The 19,876-nt window shown below is 39.8% G+C and overlaps 1 protein-coding gene and 1 long non-coding RNA gene across 3 annotated transcripts; one reads left to right on the forward strand and one right to left on the reverse strand.

Annotated features, from left to right (window-relative positions):
* Positions 1–882: 882 nt before the first annotated feature.
* On the reverse strand, positions 883–19,873 carry LOC116276828 (uncharacterized). 2 transcript variants are annotated; one of them, XR_012066884.1, is made up of 3 exons: positions 19,478–19,873; positions 18,490–18,659; positions 883–1,138 (listed from the first exon to the last, which is right to left on the reverse strand). It is a non-coding gene; the product is annotated as an uncharacterized lncRNA (long non-coding RNA). The 2 variants fall into 2 exon arrangements; XR_012066885.1 differs by lacking the exon at positions 883–1,138 and adding an exon at positions 5,513–5,715.
* LOC102540539 (large ribosomal subunit protein eL31-like) lies at positions 2,803–3,153 on the forward strand. The gene has a single exon (XM_072954681.1). It carries the CDS (start codon positions 2,803–2,805, stop codon positions 3,151–3,153), a length of 351 nt encoding a protein of 116 aa, XP_072810782.1.
* Positions 19,874–19,876: the final 3 nt, after the last annotated feature.

Below are 19,876 nucleotides of genomic sequence, written 5' to 3' on the forward strand. Positions count from 1 at the left end.
CAAGTATCAACAACAAAAAACCTGACTGATGGAGGCTGAATCCACAAAGGTATGATTTATGGTTAACAAAAAGTCTAGAGTAGAGGTTCCAAGCAGCTTAGTGGCTCAGCGTTCTAGATTAGAGTCTCAGAGATGCTCTTGGCTAAGTCACAAGATGGCTATTAGAGTTCCCATCGGTACTTCCTCCCACCGGTGTACCCACCAAAACACAGAGAAGAAGAAGAAAGTACCTCCCCACCAAGGGTACTCATCGCCATAACTAGAACTAAGCCCGCCCTCTTCCCACCAGTAGAAAAGGATGAGGTTAGTGTGACTCACTTCATCAGTTATGGTTCACTTCTTGCACCAAGGGGCAGGCATAACTTCCCTGAGCCTATTGCTGCCTGACTGTTACCTCCACAAACGCAAGGTTAAATCAGCAAGAAGAAAGAGAAGCAACCATTGCTGGGTTGATAAACAGCTGTGTTGGCCACGAAGCCACCCAAGCCGCCAGGACCAGAGTCTTATCTGTCTCACCTTGTGTCCATCACTCCATCACACGGGTGCTTCATAATATTCCGAATGGATAAAAGGCTTAAAGATGACTTCAGTAGGATGGCAAACAACAAGAACAGTATTTTAGCATCTGTGTGTGTGGTGTTCGTGTATAGTAAGAAGCATTAGGGTTAAATACATAAGTCACACTAATCTTTGAAAGACCAAATGTTGGGTTTTTTTTTTCAATTCTTATTTTTTACTGAAGTGTAATTGATTAACAATGTTAGTTTCAGGTGCACAGCAAAGTGATTCAGTTATACATGTACATACATACATATATATACTTTTTCAGATTCTTTTCCATTACAGCTCATTACAAGAAATTGAATATACTTTCCTGTGCTATACCGTAGGTCCTTGCTGTTTATTTTATATATGGTAATGTATATCTAATGTGTATAGTAAATCAGATAAACAGCAGGGACCAGTGGTTCTGAAAGATCAAATGTTTTAAAACTTAGCAAAAATATACAACATGTACAAAGGTATACAAAAATGAATACTTACAGATGGAAAATCGTGTATGGGCTAGATAGTAGTATACGATGTGATGATTATTTTTAGGAGAGACTTCTAAGAAATGTGAATTTTCAACCAGAATCTGAAGGAAGGAAGCAACAAATAAGGAAATGAGTGAGAAAGACCGCCCAGAGGAGGACTGGACTAGAATCAGGAATGTCCAGTAAAGACCACATTTTGACCCCTTCTTATTTTTTTCTTTTTTTCCTAAATGTCATTATTTCCCTCTCCTAGCAACCTCTTGTCATTCTCTACCAAACTTGTTTTATAAATAGCCACTCCACACTGCCTCCGCTCCTCAGCACCTAATGACTGCTCAATTCTGCTAGACAAGAGCAGAAAAGAAAGCACTCCTGGAAGTGATTTAGCCCACACTCCATTTCTTGCCCTCCAGGTCACCTACCCTAAGACATAGAACCTTATTCCAATAAGATGTACAGGAGAGCCTTCCTCTGGATGAAAGGAGACACTGGCAAGAGAAAGCACTCCTGGAAGTGATTTAGCCCACACTCCATTTCTTGCCCTCCAGGTCACCTACCCTAAGACATAGAACCTTATTCCAATAAGATGTACAGGAGAGCCTTCCTCTGGATGAAAGGAGACACTGGCAAGAGAAAGCACTCCTGGAAGTGATTTAGCCCACACTCCATTTCTTGCCCTCCAGGTCACCTACCCTAAGACATAGAACCTTATTCCAATAAGATGTACAGGAGAGCCTTCCTCTGGATGAAAGGAGACACTGGCAGAAATTCTGAATTTCCCTTTAAAAGATGTAGCTGGCCCTTGGTATAGCCAGTGCTGTCAGTAACCCTCTCCTTGTCCCCCAGTGCCAGCTTGGCTTACCAGAATTTAGCCCATTAGACTTTGATATTCCCTAAATTAAAGTGATTAGGAAAGCATCTTAGAAGATCCCTTATGGAAAACAATAATAGTGATAGAAAAATGCAAGACACAAGCCCAAACCAAAACAATTGCAGAGTAGTAGGTAGTGCATCTAGAAACTGGGTAAATTCTTCTAATTCTTGGGTCTCAGCTTTTTCATATTTAAAACTGGAAAGAAAAGAGGAGTTAGAACATCTCTGTAGGATTTTTCAGTGCCTAAGATTAATTATTTTATGAAATTTCTGTCTCAAAAAAAATCACCAATAACCCTTCGAATTGTTACGCGTAGTATTCTTTAGTCTTTCCGCATTTTCCTTTGCCCCTGCAGCTCTGGGCGCTCTGGAGCACCTCTGCTTCCTTCCCTTGCTGTAAAGGAAATGTTGTGACTTCCTTACGAGCAAGCAACGCTTAAGACAACTACATATGATTGTGTGTCGTGGGTCTTGCCCCACCCACTGCATCCAAAGAGCACTGTTCCAATCAAAGACATCATGCTCACGCATTAACCATAAAACTTTTCCACTGATGACAGCAGGTGATCTCGTACAAAGAATGTCACTATAGTTGGACACTTTTTTGAAAAAGGTAATTTTTTCTATTTCACACAAGAGATCTCACAGGCTCGTGTTAGCGCAAGCAGAAATGCCAGTGTTGACAGAAATTAAATGAATTCAGTCTTAACCCAGTTAGGACCCTTAAGTTCTAACTTAAGTCTTAAATTTACTAATAGACGAAAAAAAATTATTCTGTGTAGCACAGGGAACTGTATTCAATATCTTGTAAAACCTATAATGAAAAATAATATGAGAACAAATACATGGACAATCCCTTGCACCCTTCCTTTCCAATCCCGGGCCCGGCAGGATGGCTCCAGCAAAGACAGGTGGCAAGAAGAAGGGCTGGTCCACCAACAATGAGGTGGTGACTGGAGAATACACTATCAACATTTACAAGAGCAGCCGTGGAGTGGGTTTCAAGAAGCGTGTGCCTCGGACACTCAGAGGAATCTGGAAATTTGCCATGAAGGAGATGGGAACTCCAGGTGGGCGCGCTGACACCAGGCTCAACAAAGCTGTCTGGGCCAGAGGAATAAGGAACGTCCCATACCTCATCCGTGTGCAGTGGTCCAGAGGACGCAATGAGGATGAAGATTCACCAAACAAGCGCTATACATTGGTTACCCATGTACCTGTCAGCACTTTCAAAACTCTATAGACCATTAACGTGAATGAGAACTAACTGCTGATTACCTATAAATAAAGTTCTAGAACCACAAAAAAAACGCACACACAAATAAATGTATGTATATGTACAACTGAAACATTATGCTGTAGGCCAGAAATTGATACAAGGTTGTAAACTGACTATACTCCAATTTTTAAAAAAGTTTTTACTGTCATCTTTAACTATCTCCTTTCCTCAGTAAATGACCAACATACATTCAACTTTTTTTTTTTTTAGCATTCACTCTTTTTAATTAAAAAGAAAAAGTAGTAGTTCACACAAGGCAATCCCCTTAACCCTACCCACCTCTCCATTTCCCCAGCAACGGTATTTGCCAGTTTCCCCCCAACCCATATATCTCATACACCACTCCCCGATATGACTTCCCAAGACCTGATCATCTCTGGTTTTCTTGACAACATCCATTTATTGCTGAAGAAAATAAGAATCATCCATGTTCTGGCCTCAGTCTGCTCTGTGAGCTTTATCTCAAGCTCAGTGGGTGCTAAACATATACCCATTGGAGGGGGAAAGTACAGAACGACTTGACGAAAGGACAATTATTATTGGCTACAATATAAATTTTTTATGCTGCATCTGTTGTCCAAGTAGATACAGTTTGGTTCAATCCATTTAGAACATCTGATTGGGTAAAATAAAAGTGAAAGCTCGATCCTCTTATGCGGAGTTTCACAGGGATTTAGAAAGCTCCCAGTGTTTCAGTCCAAGGACACTACTGGTTTGAGGCAAGTCAAAGCACTCTTCCTCATCTTGGAACTTTTTATTACTCAGAAGCTAAAGAAAAACGCTCATTAATCTCTCCTCATTATTCACATATGAATGTGAAATGCAGAGGGACGTCTCATCACTTAGTCATTCATAAATTTTAGAACATTTGGCTCAAAAATAGACGATTAACTCCTAAAAGTTCTCTCCCTGCTTGTTATTTCTGATTATTAAGTTGTCTGCGGCAGCGAATCTGTGACCCAACGCATCAGCCTACTGCTGTTTTTAGTTTTGTATACATTTTCTTCCTGCCAATTTTCTGGATGTGACAGTCTTCTACCGATGACTTAAAATGAGTAAGTATCCAGGAGCTAAAACTGAGGACCAGCCCTTTCCCCAACTCAGAAGGTAGTTAGATCTATCATTTTAAAATGAAACATCTTTCCTTTTCATTTCAGATTTTAGAAGCATAGGAGAGACATAATGGATAACAACTAAGAAGAATGACATTTGAGAAACATAAGGGGGAAAGTAAAAAGTCCTTCCTGTAAATTGGTGACTCTGTCTTTCAGTTCTCAACACTAGCTTTGCTTAGGTAGCCTGGGATTAGAGGCTAATCTAGTTGCATACTGTTGATTCTTCAATCAAATCTGTTGCTTTCACATAGGAAATAATGGTCCCTGAGACCAACAGTAATTCCATTTCCTTTATATTTTTTTTCCTTGTAATTAGATGTTCTTCTTCCGCCAGTGTTTGAAACAGTCACAGTCCAGAGTAACTAAACACATTTCTCTTGTCTCCATGCCAATTAATTGCCTAACTTCCTCTTCTCTCCTTTGCAATTTGGGTGTGTCTTACTCTGTTTAGCAAATATATCTTTTTGGTGTGGGGGGAGGTAATTAGGTTTATTTACTTTTGGAGGAGGCATTGGGGATTGAACCCAGGACCTCCTGCATGCTAAGCATGTGCTCTACCACTTGAGTTCTACCCTCCCCCCTAGCAAATGGATTTTTCTAAGTGTGTATGTAAAATTGTTTTGAATTTAGTCCATAGTATAAATATACTGGTGAGGTCACTGTTTAAAGGAAATCATTGATAAATGCTATTATACGGTAAAAATCCTGGCAGCCACCTCTTCATCACCTCTTCTCTCCTATAAAATCTGGTTTCCACTCTGAGTGGCATAAAGTGAGATGTATCAAGAAACATTCCTGGTCTTTAGAGTGTAAAAGGTTTCCAACTGCTTTTACTTTGTGTGTGTGTTTAATTAGGACAGTCTGAGCGTTGTTACTGCTTGATACCCAAGCTTCCGCTCACCACGGATGATCATGAAAGAAGACGTGACCTTCGCTGCAGGCTACTGAGTTCTTGGCCCCGGAGTGTTCTCACTTGAGTCAAGATCACAGTGCTCTTTTGTTTATGAGTCATATTTTTAAAGACACTGACAGTTTCATCAGCATTATCATAGTTTTTGCATGTAGGGTTTAGTTCAGGCTTTCTTTCGCTTCACAGAAGCCACCTGGTTCTACAAACAGCTAAACAAAGGTGTTTATATTGGATTAGCACTCAAAGGATTGCATGTCAGGGTCGAAATGTGTTTGTTGTTTTTTCATTCTTTTTAGCATTTCTGGCGAGTAAAGCGTGCAAGAACTAAAGAATACATTCTCTACCTGATGCGAGGAAGAAAAGAAAAACTATACTCTATATAAACTGTTTCTGTTAAATATCAAAGTCCCAAATAAAAAGGAAAATACCCCGAAACGACCACTTGATGTCACTGCTGCAGCTCATCTCCAGGTTTGGAGGGGAGCAGAAGTTCGCTCCTTCCTGTCACCAGAAAAGAAAAATGAGATAAATATAGTTTTAATATTTTTTCACAGACATTTTATAAAGGGTAATGATTGTTTCCGTTTTAAATTGGGTTATTTCACCTTATTTATTTTTCTTGCTCCACCGAGAGAAGGCAATTATATGAAGAGTCTGAGCACATGCTACTAGAGAAAGGCAAACATTCCATTCCCACGTCTGCAGTTCTCAAATGTAACTTTGTATCAAAATTCATCTGGGGAGCTTTTTAAAAGCACAGATCCCTGGACTCCATCCAAGAACTACAGGATCAGAATCTCCGGAGTGGGTGACAGGGATTCATATTTTTATAAGTTTCTCAAAGTGATTCTGATTATCAGTAAGGACTGGAAATCTCTGTTTCACTTCGCCCTACACCTCTCCTAATTAATCATATTAGAGAACATAGGCTGACCTAATATTCTATATAACTGAACAATTTTACATTTCACATCCTCATCTGCCACTCAAAAGGAACTTTTTGGATGCACTCCATCCTTCTTTCAATCTTTTTTCATCTTCTCTTTGTTAAATCGCCTCTTATTTCCCCTTCTTTAAATATTACACAGCATACATTCCCTTACTAGCAATAATTATATATTTTGTTTTACTTCTATATTTATTTTTCAACTGAAGGAAAGCTGAGCTGGTCCCACCTCCCTCTGCTGTTTGGTCCTCCCTTTTATGACAAGCAGTATCATAGTTCCAACATTATTCCTAATAATCAAAACAAACTACCTTATAAAATGCACACAATGTTATATGTCAAATATATTTTTATGAAAAACAACAATGCTCCCTTTACTGGCCAATTACATGCCTAATCCTACGTAAGATATTTCACGTACGTTCAGTCATAAAACCTCCTGCGAATAGCACCATTCATGTATCTTTACAAATGAAGAAATTGAAGCCAGCATGTTGCCTCTTTCACACCCACACCCTAATCTGAAAGTCAGAAATCCTATCTCAACCTCCCAGGTGTTCACTCTCTTTTAGATGCTACTTTGTTTTGTTTTGTTTTGTTTTGTTTTGTTTTGTTTTGTTTTGCTAGATTCTGCTTTGTCTGATCAGAAATATGATCACCTTGGTACTGGCCAATTTATTCAATGACCAGTGTACAGACTTCAAGGAAAATTAGATGACAGGTTAAATTTAATGAGGCCTACATGATGGCATAATATGCAATCTGCTTGATGAGTCATGTTATTTCTTGTTACCAGGGAAGAAGGGCTAACGGCAAACCCCAGAACTGTGAGCCAGCTGCTCTGTGCCAACCCAACACATTGAGGATTTTCCCAAAATTTTGCTGAGTGAGGGACAGAAGAACCCACACCTTGGACAAAGAACCTAATTAGTGGTCTTACTTTTGGCTGATAAAATGCAGATTATGTTTTCTTGTTTTATTTCTACAATACTCACTGCATTTCTACTGCTCTTCTATAAAAAAAAAAAAAAACCCAAAATGTCAACAATATCAAGTTTCTTGCTTGCTTTCAGACTTCAGAGGAGATTTGTGACTAAAAACAGACTCGCCCAACCAATCATTTATGTAAGAAATACTGATTTGATTTTAGCATGCTACCTAATTCTGCCTTTTTCCTGACACAACAACTAGAAAGAATATCAAAGAAAAAATGCATTGCTAATTCTGAGAGTAGCCAAAATAATGATTATACTAGCACCAGAGACTTGAAACACTGCCAACAGAAAGAAAACAGATACCTCGTTCGTGTTGCTTACTTGTGTAAAGTTGAAAAGAGATTCTGAATCCATGCCAAGGGCCAGGTCTTGGATCTGGCGATCACTCAGCCATGATTTTTTTTTTTTTAATTAAGGTGAAATTCACATAACAGGATACTAACCACTTTAAAGTAAACAATGCAGTGGCATAAATGGCATTCACAGTGTTGCACAATCACCACCTCTAACTAGTTTTAAAGCATTTCCATCCCCGCAAAGAAGTCTTGCACCCATGAAGCAGTGCTTCCCATGTCCCTCTCCCCCAGGCCCTGCCAACCACCAACCTGCTTTCTGTCTCTATTGACTTACCTGTTTCAGACATTTCAGATAAACAGAATCATATAATATGCAACCTTTTGGGTCTGCCTTATTTAACTTAGCATGTTTTTAAGGTCTACCCATGTATCAGTACTTCATTCCTCTTTATGACTGAATGACATTCCATTGTGTGTATATAACACTGTTCATCCATTCATCTGTGGATGGGCATGTGTGTTATTTCCACCTTTTGGCTAATCTGAATGGTGCTACTCTGCAGTAAACTCATGTATATATGTATTTGTTTGCTAGATGTTTGTAATTCATTTTGGTGTAGTTAGGAGTGGAATTGCTAGATCATGGGGTAATTTTGTTTACCTTTTTGAGTAGCAGCTGTAATATTTTTTTATAGAATATCTCTTCTCCTGCCATCATTTCTATCTCCATTGAGATAGAAACCTAACAACTTCCAAAAACCAGCAGTTCTCAAAATTTTTCATCTCCATAACTCTTTACACTCGCAAACATTTTTAAAGAACCCAAAGAACTTTCTGATTGTGTCGGCCATGTCTACCAATATCACTGTATTAGAAATTATAACTGAGAATTTTTTAAACTAACGGAGCAATTCTATATTAACATAAATAACATATTTCTTAGAAAGATAACTGTGTTTCCCCCCCAAAAAATATTTAGTGACAAGAATGGAATTTTTATATATGTGCAGCTAATGTAAGACAGCTGGGTTCTCATATCTGCTTCTACATGCAATCTGCTGTGATAAGCTGTTTCATTGAAATATAGGAAGAAACTCTAGCTGCACACAGATATGTAGTTGGAAAAGGGCGGAGTGCTTTAGTAGCTTTTTCGGAGATTTATTTTCTTTGATACTACATGAAAACTTAACAAATGGTGGAATCTTAAAGGCTAGTTGTGATGTGGAATCTAAAACTGCATTAATGAGCTTTTCCTGATTGATTGCATTAAAATCCATTTGTTTATTTAAGTACTTTGACTCTCTCTTTTATCCATGCATGATTTTAACATTATAAATGCTGGCTTACTGAATTATATAGCTCCTCCAAACATTGATACATCTTATTATACAATAACCAAAAATATCTTATTTGTTAATGTCACCATATATCTCATCAGAAAAATACAGGAAAGCGTTCAAGGTCACAATGGTGGCAGAGGCATATTTTCCGAAATTCTAAGTTTTATTTAAAAGCTTGAATCTTGTCATTTGCGACAAACATTCATAGATGATGTCCCTGAATTGGCAGACTTACTCCCTTTATTTTTGAAATACATACCTGCCAATTATGCAAATGTGAATAATTATATTTTGTCAATTCATTTCTTACTAGTTGGTGGAAGTTTTCTATGATTATCACTCCTGCAGTTCTCTTATCGAGTCCCCAGAGATATTTTTTCCCTTTAAAAAAATATCCAAACATTACTAAATTTGAGAAGTGCTGTTGTATAAAGTACAAAATCTACTTTAATATTCAAGACCTTTGGGATGTGGACCTCAACTAAATTTCTTCCTTTATGGTCCACTAATCCCTTTTACCTGTGGTTCCCAAAAATAGCTGTTCATTGCTACAGATTTCAGACACCATCCCTGAGGGATTCTGATTTAATCGATCTTCTAAAAAATTAACTTTTAATGGGAATCTATACAATTTTTAAAGTTTCCTCCTTGATTTTAATGTGCAACTATGTCTGGGAACACGAGCTGGAATTACTCTGGTCAGACCACCTTCCTAGTCAGCCTTTCCACTATCAACTTTTCTACCCCTACACATCTGCTATCACCTTTTTATACCCTCTGCCTGCTTTCCACTTAATCACTTCCGACTCATCTTCAAGATGTAGTTCGATTCATATCCAATCACAGTCCCTATAAACATCCTCCCCGATTGTTCCAACTGGAAAGCAATCTCTCACTCCTGGAACTTCAGGAATAAACACTGTTTATCTTCCCAATGTATTTGGCACATCATCCTGTACCACCTCCTTTATTGTTGCTTTGAACAATTTTCGACACGCTATTGCTACTTAACTTTTGACATATTTTTGTTTCATCTCCCTTTCTGCAATGAAAGGGCCCCAGGGCAAGAATGTGCGTCATTCTTTTGGGTACCCAGTTCCCAGGTACTGTCTTGCATACTGCTAGCTTTCAGACAATCTGTTACTTTGATGGCACATCTCTAAAAATTATAGAATGTACAAGGTAGTATTTAGTATTTGCACAGTGCTTGCTGATTTACAAAGAATTTTCATATCTGATTTACGAAGAATTGTCATATTAGCCCTATTTAATGTGGCAGTATTTATTACCCCTCTCTTCCAGCTAGAAACTAAGGCTTAGAGAAATCTAACAATCTGACCAAGGTTAAAGAAGTATTAAGTGGCAGAGTACGAAAAATAATTCAGGTTTATCTAACTCCAGAGGCTAATCTCTGAGCTATTATGCTATATTTCTTTATACATTATACATTTACTATTCACTTTTTTATCCCCTGATTTTTATTTAAGTACTTTACGTATGCAAGCAAACATAAAACAGTCATGTTTATTTAGCCTAGGACACTAGGCTGAGCTCTTAAATAATGTCATCTCATTTAATTCTCAGAAGAAAAAACAAATGATTCTAAGGAGTCTGGGGCATGGGGCAAAGGGCAACCCATGAGGGCAGATGAAGTCAGCCTTGCTAAGGAGAGGAAGCACAAATTGGACCTTAAAAGATGGGTAGAAATAAACTAAGCAGCCACTAAAAATAAGAGGAAATGAGCACCAAGAATTTAGGGTGTGATAAGAATTTTAGCCTGGCTGCTTCAGAATGTTTGTGCTGGTAAGTTCCATACTGGGAGATAACGTCAGCTTGGTAGGGTGAGGTTGAAGAGAAAGATCTTAGAATGCCAGGATAATTAATGCAGTCTTGATCTCTTATGCAACCTATTGTTAATGGAGTCATTTCCTCACTTAAGGACTTTCCTGATAACATCTTTGAAATTTGGTTTGAGTCAACTGTTGCCTTGTTATTTATAGCCTCAAAGCCTGATATATTTCTGCTGAAATCTACAATGCTGAAATATTAGCAGGATCAATCAAAACACCCCGCAAATCATTCTGAACCATTTTATTAGAAGCTGTTGCTGCAGTCACAACTTCAGAGGGGCTACTTACTTTCTCTCCCCCTTCTGTCTCACAGGGCAATCACGAGGGCTCTGATTTGACTTTGGTTCTATGGCCAGAATATTTCTTCAAAAGGTTCCCCGCTATCTGAGATATAATACTTTAAGCTTAAAAAGAGCAGGGACATGTTCTAAATTCGACCTAGGTTTAGTTCAATCCAGTGAAATAAAGTAAGTAGAAGTCTCAGAATCCCATCTTGCATTATAAGCCTTTTTTTCTTTTTTTCAGAAAAACACAAAAAGATTTGTCCTCACATTTAAACTCTATTAATAAAATAGAAGAGGGAAGAATTAAAATTAAAATGTATTGCTATTATGTATTCATTTAACAAATCCTGTGAGCTTACATGTTGGACTAAGAACAAAAGATGAATTGGTGAACAAGAAAACCTTTCTGCTTGCATTAATCTTTACATTCCAGTAGGGACATAATGCATATGAACACATATATATCTCTGTAAATAAGAAAACTAAGTGTTTTGTACAGAGTGACAGAATATGTACTTTAGACTGGTTGGCCAGGAAAATTCTTTCTGAGGAGGAGATATTCGAACAAATCTGAATGACAAGAAGTCAATCCCATGAAGATATGGGGAAGGCATCTTCCAGTGATGTAGGAAAAAGAATATGGGGCAAGAGGATGGCCATGTCCCTGGCTCGGTTGAGTCCCTGGGACGTGCCCTGCCAAGTGTGGGTCCTTGACTTCACTCAGGAAAGAATTCAACAGCGAGCCACAGTTGAGTAAAGGTAGATTTATTCAGAAAGATACATACCCCATAGAGTGCAGGCTGTTTCAGAAGGCAAGAGAAAGGCCATGAGGTGTGGGGGTTGGGTGCTCAGTTTAAAGCAGAAGTAGTTACACATTCCGTAGCCAGCGTGCGGGCCGGCTCAGTCAGAATGCGGAGCAGCCACGAGTGTGGGGGTGGTTAGTTTTTAATGCACCCAGTAACTTCCTATGCTAACAAGTGGGAGGATTATTCCAACTACTTTGAGGAAGCGGCTGGGATTCCCAGGAACTGGGCCACTGACCACTTTTTGACCTTTTACGGTCAGCCTAAGAACTGTTATGGCACCAGTGGGAGTGCCATTTCCCAAGCTAATACGTTACAATGAGTGTATAGTGAAGCTCAAGGTCTACTGGAAGTCAAATCTCCCACCATCTTGGGCCTCAAGGCCTCCTGGGAGTTGAATCTCCTGCCATCTTGGTGTTAATTGCTCTGTCATTCCTTGAATGGCTGTGCCCTGCCCCCTTCCCTCCTGCCTCACCAGGAAGAGGAAAGAACTAATGTACAAGTGTATTTTGTCAAGAAATAAAAAAGAATTCTACCCCTGCCACTCAACTCACCTGGACAATTTTTAAATTGGGGTCCATGCTACAGACCTAATAAAAGAGAATGGAACATAACTGCTATCATATGAAAGTTTGTGCCCCACTAAAATTCATATGTTGAAACTAATGCCCAGTGTGATGGCATTAGGAGGTGGGGTCTTTGGGAGGTGCTTAGGCGAGGAGGTGGAGCCCTGTGAATGGGATTAGTGCTTTTATAAAACAGACTCCAGAGAGATTCCTTCCCTATCTGCCACGTGAGGACACAGTGAAAAGATACCTCTATAATCCAGGAAGTGGGTCCTCACCAGACACTGAATCCACTGGTGTCCTGATCTTGAACTTCCCAGTCTCCAGAACTTGAGAAATAAATGTTTGTTGTTATTAAGACACCCAGTTTACGGTATTTTGTGTAGCAGCCAGAATGGACGAACACAATAACGGAATAACAATGTAAAATAATGGAGTTGGACTGACAATTATCTATCCTTTCTCACCTACATAGTCTCTTGGCAACTGCTGTTCTTTTGGACTATAACGACCACATTCTAAGTGAACAATACACTTTCCTTCTTACTATTGGTAAAAGTATTGTGTATTTTTCTTTCATCATGGTAAGAGGGAATGCCACAGTAAAATTATACTACCAATCACTTTTGAGGTTCAATTCTTTATGTCTATTAATTTTTAAATTATTAATAAGTATATTCTAAATATAATCCAAAATGATTGTCATTGGAGCACCAGTGACATCACTAAGATGGTGAACAAATCGGAACTCCAACCATTTTTGAACCAGTAGAGGACTAGCAAGGAACCCTTCATATCCAATGAAATATGTCTGGATTAACCATACTTGATTTCCAAGTATATCCAAGGCTCTTCTGAATAAAGTTTAAATTCACTTATATAACAAGCAGGGAGCTACCCCCTATCCACTAATCACGACTGCTTTCCTTTAGCTTCATTCCTCAAGCCATCAAAAGATAGTAACTATAATCCTGCCAATGTTCGAGAGACAAGACAATTCTAAATAATAATAATAGTAGCAGCTACCATCTATGGAGCAGGAAGGATGCTGGATGGTTTACAAAGACAGCCACAGTAAAACTTTGTGACCTCTCCCTTAAGAAGTGACTCTTTCACCACCCATTGCATCTGGGCTGGTCTTGTGACTTGCTTTAATGAACAGAAGGTGGACATTGGCCAAGTGTTAGAGTCTAAGCTTAAAAAGATCTATTGCTTCTGCTCTTGCTCTCTGAGAATGCTGCTCAAGACCACTCTAAAGAAGCCCAAATCAGCCTACTAGAGGAGGAGTGGCCACGTAGAAATAGAGGGTCAACCATCGGAGCTATTCCAGCCACACAACAGATTCATGAGAATGGCTGTCTTACAAGCCAGCCAGTCCCAGCCAAGCCAAGCCAAGCCAAGCCATTATGTGATCTCAGCCATATGAATGAACTTAGGTAAGACCCATAGAAGAACTGTGGAGTCAACCACTAAATCATGAGAAATAAGTCAATGTTGTTTTGGGAGGGGAGGGGTAATTAGGTTTATTTATTTTAATGGCGGTACTGGGGATTGAACCCAGGACCTCATGCATGCTAAGCAAGTACTGTACCACTGAGCTATACCCTCCCCCCAAGTCTATGTGTTGTTTTAAGCTCTTAAATGTTGGGATGGGGTTTTTTGCAATAATAGATAAATGATAACCTAAACATGGACTAGGAGATCTAAATGTTTCATAGTGAGTATCTAAATGAATTTTTTAAACAATCCTGTGATGTCAAACTATTAAAGACATCCCATTACAAATAAAGAATTTGAAGCTCAGTAAATTTAAGTAACTTGCCTAAGGTCACACAGTAAAGCAACAAATCAAACCCAGCTCTGTTAGTCCCCAAGAACCTATTTATATCACTCTACCATTCTATGGGGGTGTTTTAAAGTATCATTCCATAATAACGTTAGTGAAGGAAAAAAGGTGGGTGATGAGGCTTTCAAAATCCAAGCCAGCTTCAGGAGAACTAGATAACTGATACTCCTTAAGCCACAGTGCCAGAGAGATATGGGCAATATGAAGAAGCAGAGGAACCACTCCCAATTAAAAGATCGAAAGAAATCCCCTGAAAGCACAATTAAGGAAATAGACCTCGATGATCTACTAGATCAAGATTTCAAAAAATGAGTGATCAAAGTACTGAAGGAACTAAAAGAAATAGTGTTTAGAGATATAAAATATGTCAAAAATGAAATAGAAGCTATAAAGAAGAACCAAGTAGAATTAGTAAACTCATTTGCTAAGATGAGAGCTGACCTAAAGGCTGTACAAAGCAGGCTAGAAAATGCAGAGGAATGACTAAGTGACCTAGAAGACAGGACAACAGAAAGCTCCCAATCAGAATAGCTGAGACAAAAACAAATAAAAAACAATGAAAACAATATAAGGGACCTATGGGATAATATAAAGCGTGCCAATCTATGCACAGTAGGGGTTCCAGAAGGGGAAGAAAGAACAAAGGGGATTGTAAAGGTATTTGAAAAAATCATGACTGAAAACTTTCCAAACCTAAAGAAGGAATCAGATATCCAAGTACAGGAGGTTCAGAGGGTCCCAAACAGGAAAAACCCAAACAGATCCACACCAAGACATATCATAATCAAGATGGCCAGAGTCACGGATAAAGAAATGATCCTAAAGGCAGCAAGAGAAAAACAAAGAGTGAGTTACAAGGGAACCCCCATAAGATTTCTCTACACAGACCTTACAGGCCTGAAGGGAGTGGCAAGATACATTCAAAGTCCTGAATGAAAAAAAGATGCAGCCTAGGATACTCTATCCAGCAAGGCTATCCTTTAGAATAGAAGGAGAGAGAAAGAACTTCACAGACAAGAAAAACTAAAAGAGTTTAGCAACACTAGACCCATGCTAAAAGAAATATTGACAGGTCTATTCTAAATAGAAAAGAAGCAGGATGCTACAGAAATGAGAAACTCATAACTGGAAAGGAGATAACTGCCATGAATTACAAAAAGAATAAATACAAAATTATAAAAGAAGACAACTAAATCATTAAGAGTGGGAGAGGGAAGCAAGGAAAGCCACTGTGGAAAACAGTATGGAGATTCCTCAAAAGACTAGGAACAGACTTACCATATGACCCAGGAATCCCGCTCCTGGGCATATATCCAGAAGGAACCCTACTTCAGAATGACACCTGCACCCCAGTGTTCACAGTAGCACTATTTATAATAGCCAAGACATGGAAACAGCCTAAATGTCCATCAACAGATGACTGAATAAAGAAGATGTGGTGTATTTGTACGATGGAATACTATTCAGCCACAAAAACCAACAACATAATGCCATTTGCAGCAACATGGATATTCCTGGAGAATGTCACTCTAAGTGAAGTAAGCCAGAAAGAGAAAGAAAAATACCATATGAGATCACTCATATGTGGAATCTAAAAAAAAAAAAAAAACCATAAACACAAAACAGAAACAGACTCATAGACATAGAATACAAACTTGTGGTTGCCAAGGGGGTGGGGGGGTGGGAAGGGACAGACTGGAATTCTAAAATAAAGGATAAACAAGATTATATTGTATAGCACAGGGAAATATACACAAGATCTTGTGGTAACTCATAGCGAAAAAAATGTGACAATGAATATATATATGTTCGTGTATAACTGAAAAATTGTGCTCTACTCTAGAATTTGGAACAACATTGTAAAATGACTATCACTCAATAAAAAAATTTTTTTAATTAAAAAAAAATCCAAGCCAGTATTATTTTCCTATATGGAATATAATATTTCGGTTTTTAGAATTTCAAAAAAATAATAGGGTGTATGTAAAACAGAAGACAAATTAAAAATGTAGATAACTTATTTGTGAATGGATACACATACACATATATCAATCAACATCTTACATTCACACAATTTCCAATCAATTCAAAAAGTTATAGTACAATACTTTTTAAAATTAAAACAATGCCTGATGCTGGGTTCCTAGATCTTCTACAAAGTTATAAAACATGAATTCTTCCAAATTTCTCTGATAGCTTCATCAGCTTAAAGAACACTAAACATTGTGCTCCCTTAGGCACTCCAGTCACTGAGATTTTATTTCAGGCCAGGCCACCTCCTTCAGGATCCTTTTGCTCAGCTGCACCTAGGTCCACACAGAGGCAAACTAATTATTCAAAATGAGCACCTGCTTGTTATCTCATTGCTAGGTTCTGGGGACAGAGACAGAGAAGGGAGAAACATCGTCTCTTATGAAGCCAAGAACGCATGGTGGAAATGAACCGAGGTGTTCCCTACTTGTAGCCTCGCTGGCCATCGGATGAAAGATCTGACAACCGATCGTGTAGCAGCCAAAGTCATCCACCCAGAGGGTAATCATTTTAACTGACGGCAGAACACACGCAGGCCCATGGGTCACGAAAGGAGCTGTCTTGAAAGCCTCGGTGTGAACAAATTGCTCATTGCAGCCTTCATGGTGGCCCACCTGGTTTCCACCTCCCACACCCATATTCGGAATCTTTTTAAAAGAATAATTTTTAGCCCTATACATCCAAAAGAGCAGACACAACGAGCATCTGCATGAAAGGTTAGCACTTTGACCCTCACTGCTCTGCAGTCCCCACCAGAGAGTGGTGTCCGGCACCCACACATTTGAATCCTTATTGTAGGTTGTTAGCAGAAGGAACTGTAGCCTCATAATTGTTATCTGTTATTTACATTCCATTTCAATATTCTTGTGGTTTTCTTTTCTTTTTTTTTCTTTTATCAGATTCTGTTGGTAAATGAAAAACAAAGAAATGGAAGAGCTTTCAATCTAAACTTAAATACTGAAAATTAGGGAGGCAGAGCGCATGCTTGGTATGCATGAGGTCCTGGTATCAATCCCCAGTGCCTCCATTAAAAAAATAATGATAACTAACTAAAGACAAACCTAATTCCCCTCCCCCCAAAAACACAAAGAAAGAAAGAAAATGAAATTAAATAAATACTAAAAAGTAGCAGACTAGAACAGCCAAACACCACAAAAGGACTCATATATAGCATTTAATTTCCATGCTTCTATTTGTTGGCTGGAAACTGTGTTCAGGAGTCATTTCAGAGCTTGCTCACAGTTCAGGAAGTCGGCTAGGCAGCTTTCCCAGGAAACGCAAAGAACATGACAGGGCCTGCGCTTTGACAGATACACACCTAGACCACCTTTGGGGGCACCATGCCAGGGTTCATATTCCTCACCCTGTAATTAACTATTGCCATTGCAATAGGATCCTTACCTCCAAAGGTATCCTTTTAATTAATTTATATATTGATCTTATTTTCAAAGGGATTGTTCTAGTGAATCACTGAATTCTGAAAGTTATCTTAGTTATCTTATCAAAAATTATCTTAGTTTGTTTTTTATTTACAGGGGCTATTCCATAGCTAGTAGAATACCTAGAATATACAATATCTACATGACTTTTTAAAAGATGAGAACAAGTTACCAAAAGAGTAACTTTTGAAACACTACATAATTATTAACATTTGTTGAGCACTCATTGTATACCATGTAATATACTAAGTGCTTTTATACATCGTTCATTCATTCATTCACTCACTCATTCGATATATACCTAGTGTCTACTATGGGCAGTATTCTAGGTCCTGGAGACAGCTGTGAACAAAACAAAGCCCCTGCTTTCACAGCGCTCACATTCCATTAGGGAGACAATCAACAAATAAGTAAAATGTAAAGTGTATGTAGGAAAATAAGTGATATGAATAAAAATGAAGCAGAGAAGGGAAATAGTGAGTGACTCTGTGTGTGTGGATGTCAGGGGGATGTTTGTTAAGAAGCACTGAACAATTTCTTACGAACTACTTATTTAATGCCCACAGCAGCACTTCATGGTAGGTAGTTTTACTTCTTCCATTTTACAGGTAAGAAAATTGAGACTTGAAATGTAAAGCAATTTGCTTAAGGCCACGCAGTATACAAAGGGCAAGGCAAGATTTGAACCTAGCTCTGCCTCACCCAACAAGCTGTGCTTTTAACCACCTACCTCCTGTCCAATCACCCAAGTTTGTTGCTGGAAGTCATTGTTACTGCTTCCCCTTCCATTCACCCCCCTCTCTTCAACTGAATCTCAGCACCAGGTTTGAACGTTAACATGTGGCTATATAATTGAGTTCTTCACAATGCATAACCTACCTCAAGACTGGTTCTCCTAGGATAACAGGAATTGCTTCTAAGATTCACCATCCACATGGTGTCGCTTAAGCCACGTAGCCAGCTGGGAAAGGGTGGCAGAACTATCACCACTCCGTTGTCCAGGCTTTTGGCTCCTCGATTTCCTCTTCACGCCCTGGAAGGCCTTGCACCTGTGCATTAAATGCATGTGTAAAGATAGAAGGGTACGCCACAGGAAAATGGGGATGGGGCAAGCTGTGTTCTCAGCCACTCCAATCCTGAAGAAGAGGGGCTGGGCGATAATTGAGTGATTTGAGGGAAAGTACACATACAATCCTAAGCAATCAAAGGGAAGATTATCTTACTTAATACTGGGGGTAGATGTTTTTCTTTCTGCCTCTCAAGTCCAAAAAGGGACCGCAGAACAAGTGGCTTAGGTTGTAAACGTTAAGGTCAAGGACCCCTTCTGTTGAACTTAGCTCTCAAGATCTCAGTAGTCAAGCAAGTGTGAAGCATAATTAATAGCAAGGGAAGTATAAGTTGTGGAAGATACGCCGTGAAAGTCAGAGGCTCCTTCCATGGGCCCCAACAGCGAGCCTACCACAAAGAGGACTTAACACTCGCAGGGCTGTTAAAAAGCACCACTTACTGAAAGCCTGCTCTTCCCCAGAGCCTCTTACTGGAGTTGCTCTGTGTGGGTGTGTTCGTAAAAGTGGGTGAGCAAGCATGTACTGGGTACAATCTGTGAATGTGCAAGGGAAAACAGAACCTCTCAATGAGAAAGAACATGTGTTTCTGGCACTGCATCTGTGCAAAAAAGACACAGTGCCTGTAAATGTACTAAAGAAAAAAAAACAAACTATTTTTTAAAATCTTGTATTTTACACATGTCATCTTGGCACGTTTCCCTCCTGCTGACTTCCGGCCGACCTAATAGCCCTTTCTCACCTGAGGTCCACGAAATGTTTCTAAGTCTGGCAAAGCCTGACTAACCAGACAGACTACTCACTTGGGGATCCCAGAGGCAAACCCCGGCCCAAGAACTGACGTGCCTCTGCAGGGCGCACCTGCCTGGAGGGCGGAAATCACATCCTTTCCGAGGGCCGGGCGGAGGCCAAGCCAGGCCACGCGAGCCGGGCGCGGCCGGGCGGGCAAGGATCCGAAGTGACTCGGAGGGTGTGCGCGACCCGGCGCGGGCAGCGCCCCCTTTCCCCGCTTCCCCGCGGGCGATCCAGCGCTCCAGGTGCCGGCGCGCGCGGCCCGCGCGGCCCCGCTCCCGGGCCCAGTGCGCCTGCCCGGCTGGAGCCGCGCCCCCTCCCCCGGGCAGGCCCGGTGCCCGGCTCCCGAGGCCGCGCTCCCCCAGCTGCGGCCTCTCACCGGCGCGGGGGCGGGGCCGGGGGCGGGGCCG

This window comes from Vicugna pacos, chromosome 34, assembly GCF_048564905.1.
Source record: "Vicugna pacos chromosome 34, VicPac4, whole genome shotgun sequence".
Taxonomy (NCBI): Eukaryota; Metazoa; Chordata; class Mammalia; order Artiodactyla; family Camelidae; genus Vicugna; species Vicugna pacos.

Coding starts and splice junctions, on each gene's coding strand:
- LOC102540539 (XM_072954681.1), top strand. CDS start 2,803: ATGGCTCCAGCAAAGACAGGTGGCAAGAAGAAGGGCTGGTCCACCAAC.